This window comes from Triticum aestivum, chromosome 5B (genome assembly GCF_018294505.1).
Source record: "Triticum aestivum cultivar Chinese Spring chromosome 5B, IWGSC CS RefSeq v2.1, whole genome shotgun sequence".
In the NCBI taxonomy this organism is placed as follows: domain Eukaryota; kingdom Viridiplantae; phylum Streptophyta; class Magnoliopsida; order Poales; family Poaceae; genus Triticum; species Triticum aestivum.
In genome coordinates this window covers 694585865-694595144 of record NC_057807.1, presented here as the reverse complement: position 1 = coordinate 694595144, position 9280 = coordinate 694585865, and the positions used below count along the sequence as shown (strand labels likewise).

General features: G+C 46.0%; 1 protein-coding gene across 2 annotated transcripts; it reads right to left on the bottom strand.

The window, feature by feature from the left end:
• Window positions 1-484: 484 nt before the first annotated feature.
• On the bottom strand, window positions 485-6740 carry LOC123114308 (ankyrin repeat and SAM domain-containing protein 6). 2 transcript variants are annotated; one of them, XM_044535738.1, is made up of 2 exons: window positions 5890-6740; window positions 485-1463 (listed from the first exon to the last, which is right to left on the bottom strand). In XM_044535738.1, the coding sequence occupies exon 1, from the start codon at window positions 6657-6659 to the stop codon at window positions 5895-5897; it is 765 nt and encodes a 254-aa protein (XP_044391673.1). In that variant the 5' UTR covers window positions 6660-6740; the 3' UTR covers window positions 485-1463; window positions 5890-5894. The 2 variants fall into 2 exon arrangements, with proteins under 2 accessions (XP_044391673.1, XP_044391674.1); XM_044535739.1 differs by having other exon boundaries at window positions 486-1455.
• Window positions 6741-9280: the final 2540 nt, after the last annotated feature.

Below are 9280 nucleotides of genomic sequence, written 5' to 3'. Positions count from 1 at the left end.
ACATATTGTGCTAAGAGATCATCTCTTGTCTTCTCTTATTTAAAAGAAAACAAGCCCTTCCTTATGATTTCTCTCTCCTCCACCTCATCATTTATCCTATGTGGCATTTCTAAGATAGAACCATTGTACATATGCCCTAAAGGATGCGATCCTGTGTTGGACTAGTAGCCTGCCTGATGTGTCGAGCTCGGGGCATGGACGGAACCAGGAGACGATAGGACATGATGAATAATTGGACAAGCCCCTTCTCGACTCCTCCAGCGTCCAAATCCTACTCAGTCTCGATCGTCTTTGCACCCATCCTTTCCACACAGCAGTAGAATCAGCGACCTTTACGTTATCACGTGCATAGGGAATTTCCATGCATGATGCATACCCACATCCTTATCACCACCGTGTCCGTGTGCATGCAGAGCAGTGCAATGTTCTTCTTCACATGCACATACTTATTCTTTCTATCCATACAACCAGTCGGGCGGTGTGTGATGTGATCCATGCCTGGGAATGAATGCAAGTGGATGTGGATGGAACCGAACCCAGCCCGAGTGGTCTGTCCGTCCGTCCGCACTGGTCAACCAGCCAACCTGAACAACCCCTTCACAAACCCAAATCTAAATAAATCCAAATCCAAATCCCTGGATGCCCTCCGAAAAGGAAATAAAGGCAGCAAGATACACAGAGATCTTCACATCCAGCAGCCAGGTGAGGTGAGAGAGTGGCCCCGTTGGTTATTTGGCCTGGTCGATCGACGCCTTCCGCATGTCATGTCGAAGGCCAAGATTCTTCACTCTAGTTGCCTTTAGCTGTGTCAAAACACGCTGCCTCGCCGCCAAAACACGCTGCCCCCACCTTCTTATAAATACATGGCCAGGCAAGGCATTAAGGCATCATCAGTTAACTACTACTGCACCAGCACAGAGGACACAGGTGAGGGAGGTCTTGCATGGGGGTAAGAGGCCATCTTCGATAGCCAAGGATGATTTGCCTGTGAAACTCCCCTGGCAGCCCAGCTCTCTGCCACGGAGCGAGGCGTGCGGCGGTTCCATGGGCAAGTCACCCTGGCTACCCGAGCACCCCTTACCAGAGTTACCACACCCCATGCCAGACCCACGTTCATCTCAATCATCCTAGTGTGCTCAACAGAATCCACCCAAGGACCGGCGATCATCGTCAGGTAAGCCCCTTTACCTTACATACAAGACATACATGCTTGCAAGCACAACATGTTTACAAACATACGTGCAAACAAAACATTCCAGTGTGGTTACCTCCGCGCCTGGCCTGCCATTGCGGCGCTATCGAGCCCCAGCGGCATGGACATGGCACATTTGCTGCCACCCTGCCACAGTAATCAGTGGCAACCCCCTCAGCCTCCCTCCCCGGCATTTATCCCTAGCATTCCTTTTATGCCTTTAGCCAGTTGGCTGGATCATCTTCTCCCTTCTCTTTCCTTTTCTGTATTTCTGAGAATCAGTGAGCTTTTACATTTTAATTTACAGGTACAAGCAGATAACAAGCAATGCATAAGTGAATCTACCTTTTATAGCCCGCGCATATAGTATCAGAAATCAATTCAACTATGTTGCAGAAATTTACCAGTATTGAAGGCAGAACAGAGCTACTGTAAATAAGTGTCGATAGAACACACATTCCTACTAGGAAGGAACATGTATTTTGGTAACAGGCAGTGGACTACTGGACTCTGTGGTGGGTCCTGGTGTACAAATACAATGACCAGTTGAGGAAAATGTTTGCCATTATCTAACATATCATGCTAAAGATCATTTTTATAAACGAAACCTCAACTTTACACTCTTTATGGACAGCAGCTGCTTGGTTTCAGGTTCTAAATTAGCTCCCACTGTAGCAGGACTGCGGAGGATTAATTAAATCAGCATACTGAAAGACTATATATTTGAGGAATGAACATGTTAAAACCATTCAAAGCTGTCAGAGTTAATAAGAAACTCTGAACTCCCTACATACTATGTGCTCATCATGGAAATGGTAATGTGACAACCAAAGTTGAAGAGGAGCAAAATGTGAAATGATAGGTCAGTAGACAGGACATGTAAGGAAACAAATGAATTTGAAGTTATAAGGAAGTTTTGAGATGGCTGGAACTGACAAGAACACAGGGACACATAAATGTCAAACTGTAATATCATAGAATCAGCAAAAGACTACCATATGGCTACCATATTTGTGTGGCGTTCAACTCATTACACTTTTCATCATAATGATCAGCTGTCGATCACTTGCACTAAATGAACCTCATGATGGACAAAAACTATAATTCGCGGATGGCTTTATGCTGCAGAAGCTCAGTATAGGTTTGGTTAGTACCAACAGGGGCAACCATGCAGTAAGGGATAACTGATGTAAATTGGCTGAATTGGGAGGACGTGATTTCACAAAATTATAAATCATTCTGTGCACTTGGCGTTGACTTTTTTGTTGGAACTGATTTCAGTGAATAATAATAGTAGTTCCCACTTGATATGGAATAATTCCTCATAGGGGTCATGTGCTGGCCTTCTATAGCCTTTCGGAAGGACATATTCTATGCATGCATCAAACTATGACCTTAAGGGAACTCAAGAGGTGAGCATGTTTCAGAGGAAATCATCTTCCACGTGTTTTGAACAAGAAGATGGGTAAGGTCAAAATAAAGAAACTGGTCCCCAAATGATTTGGAGAATATATATACCTACCATAATCAGGAAAGATTCAAAGGAAAAGATGAGCTGATGTGCCATAAAGAGAACTATGAATGGTATTGCTTCTTATGAGATTTTGTGGTTATAGTTTTGCTTCTGCCATACCTACTTCTATGCAGCACTATACATATTCAAACATGTCAACCCAGAGGACTGCCATGAAATCCCGCATGGTGAAAGGTGTTTCTCTTTGCTGGCCAAGGACGAGTTGCCCCTTTCGGCCTTTCCTATTCAAAGTTGTAACAATACCTTGCCCTTATAAGGACAAGTATCCATATGTATCCTAATATAATAGGCAGCTTCGAGGCTGTTACACTAGCCCCACGGCTATGAATGTACGGATACAATACAACCATTCCTCTTGCTACCAAGGTTTTTGAGTCGATGAGTCGCTCGAGGGGGAGCGACTCTAGACTAGTCGTGACTAATCTAGAACTCATGGTCGATGAGTCGACATGCAACGAGTTGACGTGAGTTAAGCAGTAGAAAGTAGGTACAATAAAACCAGCCTTGTTCTTGAGTGGTTCCAATTCAGCCCTGAACTCTTCATCATGCACAACCACCCTTGTTCATGCACAACCAGGGGAGGACCAGACCACCACCAGCAGCAGCAGCAGCAACAAGGGGAAGAGAGGAGGAGCAGACCAGCAGCAGCAGCAACCAGGGGAGGAGGGGAGGAGAAGACCACCAACAGCAACCAGGGGAGGAGGGACGAGAAGACCACCAACAGCAACCAGGGGAGGAGGGGAGGAGCAGACCAGCAGCAGCAGCAGAAACCAGGGGAGGAGCAGACCAGCAGCAGCAACCAGGGGGATGGTTCGATACAGTAAAAAAACATATGACAGGTGGGGCCCAAAAAAATCGAGTCTTTCGACCCAGAAAACACGACTAGTCATGACTAGTCGAGACTAGTCGCTCGACTCATCCCATGAGTCGACCCTGCCTGTGCGACTCATAGACTAGTCGCGACTAGTCGAGCGACTCGAAAACAGAGCTTGCTACATTAGCAGGAAACCTGGTTTCGCCCAAACGGTGTTTAGTATAACTGAATTAAATAATCAACTATTACCATACACAAGGAAAGCAACCTAAATAATGTACATTGCAGATCACCTGCTATGACTAATAAGGACATGCATGAAATACAATGAAGTTACTAGATAGTGGCATAGTTCCCTCTAAAATCTAATTAGGCCAAATTTTATGTTCCACCAAACCATAAGAACTTTTTAAGGAAAAACTCTAACTTAACAAAGCAGAACTCTTCCACATTTTTGGTGCAACAGAGAACACCCATATGACAAGGAAAAGGGTTGTGTGACTGAGGAATAACTTTAAAGGTTGACAGTATCGCACCATACCGTAAACTGGACATAGTATAATAGCATCACTATTGTCTATTTTCTTCAACACAGAAATGCTATTGCCATATCTTGGTAGCACAGTTCTTGGATAGTATTGGATCGAATTGCCAAAAGAAAATAAAGAAAACTAGGCTTCAGGCAGAAAGCAGCAAGATCTACTTCTTTGTGGTTATAGTTTTGCTTCTGCCATATTTACTTATTTGCAGCACTGAACATATTCTCACCATAGTTTTTCAGGTGTCCTGCCTTGGACGCTTGGGTGGCAAGGCGCCCTGGCAGCGTGTTAGAACTTTGCGCACCTTAGGTGCTTAGTCGTCAGTCGTCACTTAGGCGTCAACACGGTGGCTGCTTGCCTTGGGACGCTTTACCGCCATAAGAACATTGATTCTCATGTGTCATTCCAGAAGACTGCAGGAGGAATCACACATGGTGAAAGGTTTTCTCTTTGCTGGCCAAGGATGAGTTGCCCATTTCCTATTCAAATCAAAGCTCTACGGTATCTTGCCCCTACAAGCAGAAGGTTATATGTATCTAATAGGCAGCTTCGAGGCTGTGACAATAGGCCCTTGCTACGAATGTACGGGTACAACCATTCCTCTTGCTATATTAAGAAGAAATCAGATTTCACCCGAAAAGGCGAAAACAATCAAGGAGAAGATCAATAAGGTAATTTACTATTACCGTACACTAGAAAAGCAAACTTAACAATGTACATTGCAGTAATAGCCCTGATAATCTGCTATACTAATATGGACATGCTATGAAACATGACGAAGTTACTAGATCGTGGCATAGTCCCATTTTGAATGAGTTTCATTTCGAACTGACCGACCAGTAAATTTAAGTAATACACGGATAGCTTTGCCCCTATTATAGGAATGTTTCATTCTTACTCTAAATACTCTGAATTTAGCTATTAACCAGTCCAACTTCAAGTTCCATCAAACCATAACATCTTTTTAGGGAAAACTAAGTTAACAAAGCAGAACTCTTCTACAATTTTGGTGCAACAGGGCACACCCGCATGGCAAGGAAAAGGGTAGTGATGAATAACTGAAAAACATGACAATCTGACCCCATATTGGATAGAGGGTAACTGCTGAAAGCATATAAGCAGTAAGCCAGTAAGCCCACCGCAAGATGAGTGCTTTCTCCTCCGACTATGGTAGGATCACTACTGTCAATTTCCGTCAATACAGAAATGCAGTTGCAATACCATGGTACCACAGCCCTTAAACAGTGTTGGATCAAATTGTCAAAAGAAAAGAAAGAAAACAAGGCCTCGGGCAGGAAGCAGCAGCAAGACCCTGAAGTATCTAGTTAGAAAGGCACAATATGTCTTAATATTATGTACTATAAACACATTTAATCTCAGTTTGTAATTATTTCCAACAGCTTTCCGAAATAAAAATCTGCGATGGAGATCCATCTAAAATCTTCAATTATGGCAGGGAAAGCCGAAGCGGAAGTAGTATAACAAAAGGAAATCAAACGAGTAATGAATAAAAGTAGCATAGTTGATGACATTCATTATGAGCACATAACAACGACATATCGGGACTGCATTCACCTTATTCCATCCATTATTTCAAGTTCCTTCTTGAAACAATTCCTCCCAAAGCACTAGTGCTCCACAGCATATCATTACGACAGAGATAAGGTGATGGATCATCAAGCCTATATACACACTAGGATTGGTGAAAGCACCATAAGCTAATGCCCTCATCAGTACTAGCTTTCTATGGGAGAGGAAACAAAAATGGAGAGAGCACAAAAGCTAGCTAGCTAGGAACTGGAGGTCTCACCCAACTCAGGACACGGTGTCGCCGCTGCGGAGCTTCTGGATGGCGGCGAACATCTTCCTCCTGGAGCCGACGGCGCCGATGCCCATGTCCTTGAGGTCCTCCAGGGTGAGCAGCGGGAGCACCTCGTCGTCCACCTCGTGGATCTCGAACACGGGGGCGTACCGGGAGAGGCCGAGCCCGTCGAGCCAGGCCCTGACGCCGCCGCCGCCGCCGTAGCAGGCCGCGCCGCCGTTGGGGAGGCCCCAGTCGGCGACGCCGTCGGACTCGTCGACGCTGGCCTCGCGGCTGCCCGAAACCCTAGCGGCCCGGGCGGCGGCGGCGGCGGAGTCGGACTGGTCGGCGTCGTCGTAGTAGTGGTGGTGGCCCTCCTCGTCCTCGTAGCCGTCGGCGCCGCCGTGGGGCGCCGGGATCCAGGCCGTGCGCGGGCGGCGCTGGCCGGGCTTGGGCCCGCGGGCGCGGGCGGCGGGGTCGAGGGCGTCGTCCGGGTGGGAGCGGCGCGGGGGGCGCGGGTGGGAGGACGGCTTGCGGTGGCGGCGCGGGAGCTGCGCGTCGGAGGCCGTGGCCTGCGCGCCAATGTCGCCGAGGCGGACGCTGGGGCGGCGGCGGCGCTTGGAGTAGGGGGGCGCGGGGGGGTCCGGCGCGGCCGCGGCCGCCGCCGCCTCGGCCGCGGGGTCGGCGGGGAGGAGCAGCGCGGCGGCGGAGGCGGAGGCGGCGGCCCCGCCGCCGTTGGTGTCGGGCTCCGGCGGGTGGAGGAGGTGGAGATCGGCCATCGCGGTGTGGTGTGGTGTGTGGCGGCGCCGCGTGAGATGCGTAATCCGCGGCTGGCACTGCCAACTGATGATGGAACTGCTCGCTCACTCCCCTCTGCTCTCTCGCCTCGAGCTACGTCACGCACGGCGGTGGAGGGCCGTTGGATCGCGACGCGTGGCGGTTCGGGCGGTCGAGATGGCGAGCTGGGCGCTGGCGGTGCGGGGAAGTCAAGCCTAGGCGTTGACCGGGTAAGCCGTGACGTGGCGGATAAGGCTCTGCAATAGACCACGGGCTGTAGCCCAGTGAACTGACTGAGATGGGCTTCAGCCTCTCTTTCCTATGACTTTCTTTCCTAGCTTTCTTAGCCCACCTCGCCCAACAAAGTTTTTTCTTCGGAGTCATTTTGACTCAAAAAAAGCTCTCGAAAAGAACCATTTGTTTTTCTGAGGCAACTTCAGTCTCATGGAATTTTGTTTTTGATATAGCTTACCACTCATGCCAAGTGGTCAGTCTCATGGAATTTAAGTGAGCACGACACTAAGTCGTCATCTTTTTTTCTATTCTCTTGCAATGATTAGTTTTCCTATATGTTCCGTTAGACATACCCAAATGCTATTTTTGTTATGGTTTTTTTAAGATGCTATTTTGCTTGACCTGATGAGAGTTTCACTTCAAAGAGGGGGTAGTGGCACTCTATATCAAAATTTTGTCATTCTCAATGTCAAGGTTTATGATTATTGTTTTGGATGTCGGAAGAGAACATCTCTCTTAGCTGACATGTCAACAAATATGATCAACAAGACGCTAGTGGCTCTGCATAGTGGGACCGAACCTCCTCACTCCCACTATACTCTCCCCTAGAGTTGTGATATGTCTGCGTGGTGGGTAGTGTAAGACCGCAACGCGTGTTGGTTCAAGCGGTGGGGAATGGCAAGTTGGGCGCTCAATGCGGGTTTAGGGATGCAATGAGTTAAACCCCGAGGTTGACCGGGTTGGCGATGGTCAGAAATGCCAACTTCACCATGCTTTGTTTTCTTTCATATTACTTTTTTAAAGAAATTTATGAATATTTGTAGCAATGAAATATTTCATAACAAAAATCACCCATGAGTATTATTTCATATAGTATATTGCCTAAAAAACGTCCAATTGTATCGCTAAAAACATTTTTTTATGTGGTGCGACCAAAAATCATTGACAAAGCTTAAACCCCACGGTCGCATTGGGACATTACCTTTCTTCCATTCATGTGGTTTCGTGAAAGTTCGTTTGTTTTTCTTGGTGTTTCTAAAGCCTTCATTGTACTGAAGTACTATATTTTATCTTTCTTTTCTCTTTAAAGTCTTATTTGTTTGATGTTCTATGCATGTCAGAGGCTTATGATCTACTCCCTTCGTTTTTAAATATTTGTCTTTCTAGAGATTTCAACAAGTGACTACATACGAAGCAAAAAGAGTGAATCTACACTCTAAAATATGTATATATACATCCATATGTGGTAGTTCATTTGAGATCTCTAAAAAGACAAATATTTAGGAACGGAGGGAGTAGTTGTTTTCACTTACTGCAATAGCTTCCATTATTTATTACTGATAAACATCTGATGTTTCCTTATCTTCAAGGTGGATGGTGGAAGAATGATGCAAAAATTGAACCTGATCTCCTCGCTGTCATCCGTCAGGCACAACACGCAACGTCGTGTGCTTCGGCACCACACTCTATAGTGTGATTGGCAAAATACACTAGGTGCACCTGTTTTTATGTTTCTGCATAGAAATCTCGTTCAACAATTTAGACGATTAAAACCAAGAGGGAAAGATCTGGTCAATCTTGAAAAACAGAGCTACCCTTCTGGTTTTTGTTGTGTAAACAGCGGCATTATATCTTTCCTACTCCCTCCGTCTCATAATGTAAGACATTTTTTGACACTAGTGTAGTGTGAAAAAACGTCTTACGTTATCGGACGGAGGGAGTATTTTTTTCCCCTCGTTTGACGTGGGCTTGCAGCCAGATGAGCTCGTTACCTAGTCAGCACATAAATCTTACGTTGGTTGACCATAGGTTAGGGCATGTACAATGGTCGATGAGGTAGTCTTATCTTAAATCTTGCATGTAATTTAGAGATGACAAAAAAATATGTCTACAATGGGTCATCTCTCAGCCTTATCTTCAATAACTAGTTATTCCTAAAAACGTGGTGAGACATGCTGTGCTAAGAGATCATCTCTTGTCTTCTCTTAATTAAGAGAAGACAAGCCTTCTCTTATGATTTCTCTTTCCTCCACCTCATCATTTATCCTATGTGGCATTCCTAAGATAGAACCATTGTACATGCCCTTAAGCATTATTGGAGGAAGGACCCTTCACGCAATCGTACGTGTCTGCTTCCCGACGCGAACACCACCATTCGCTTGTGAGGGACCCCCGGAGCGCACGATCATTCGCTCCATGGGCATCGGGAAAGACATGTTTCCTTCCTATTAACGTTCGTTAATTTAATGTTTGTAAACATCAATATGATTTAATAGAGTTAGCCAGATTTAAATTAGTCAGACTTGAAACACACTATAACTTGAAATAACTTAGAACAAAGACAGTAAAACAAAAACGTGTTGCATTTGTACATCCTCCGTCATGCTAG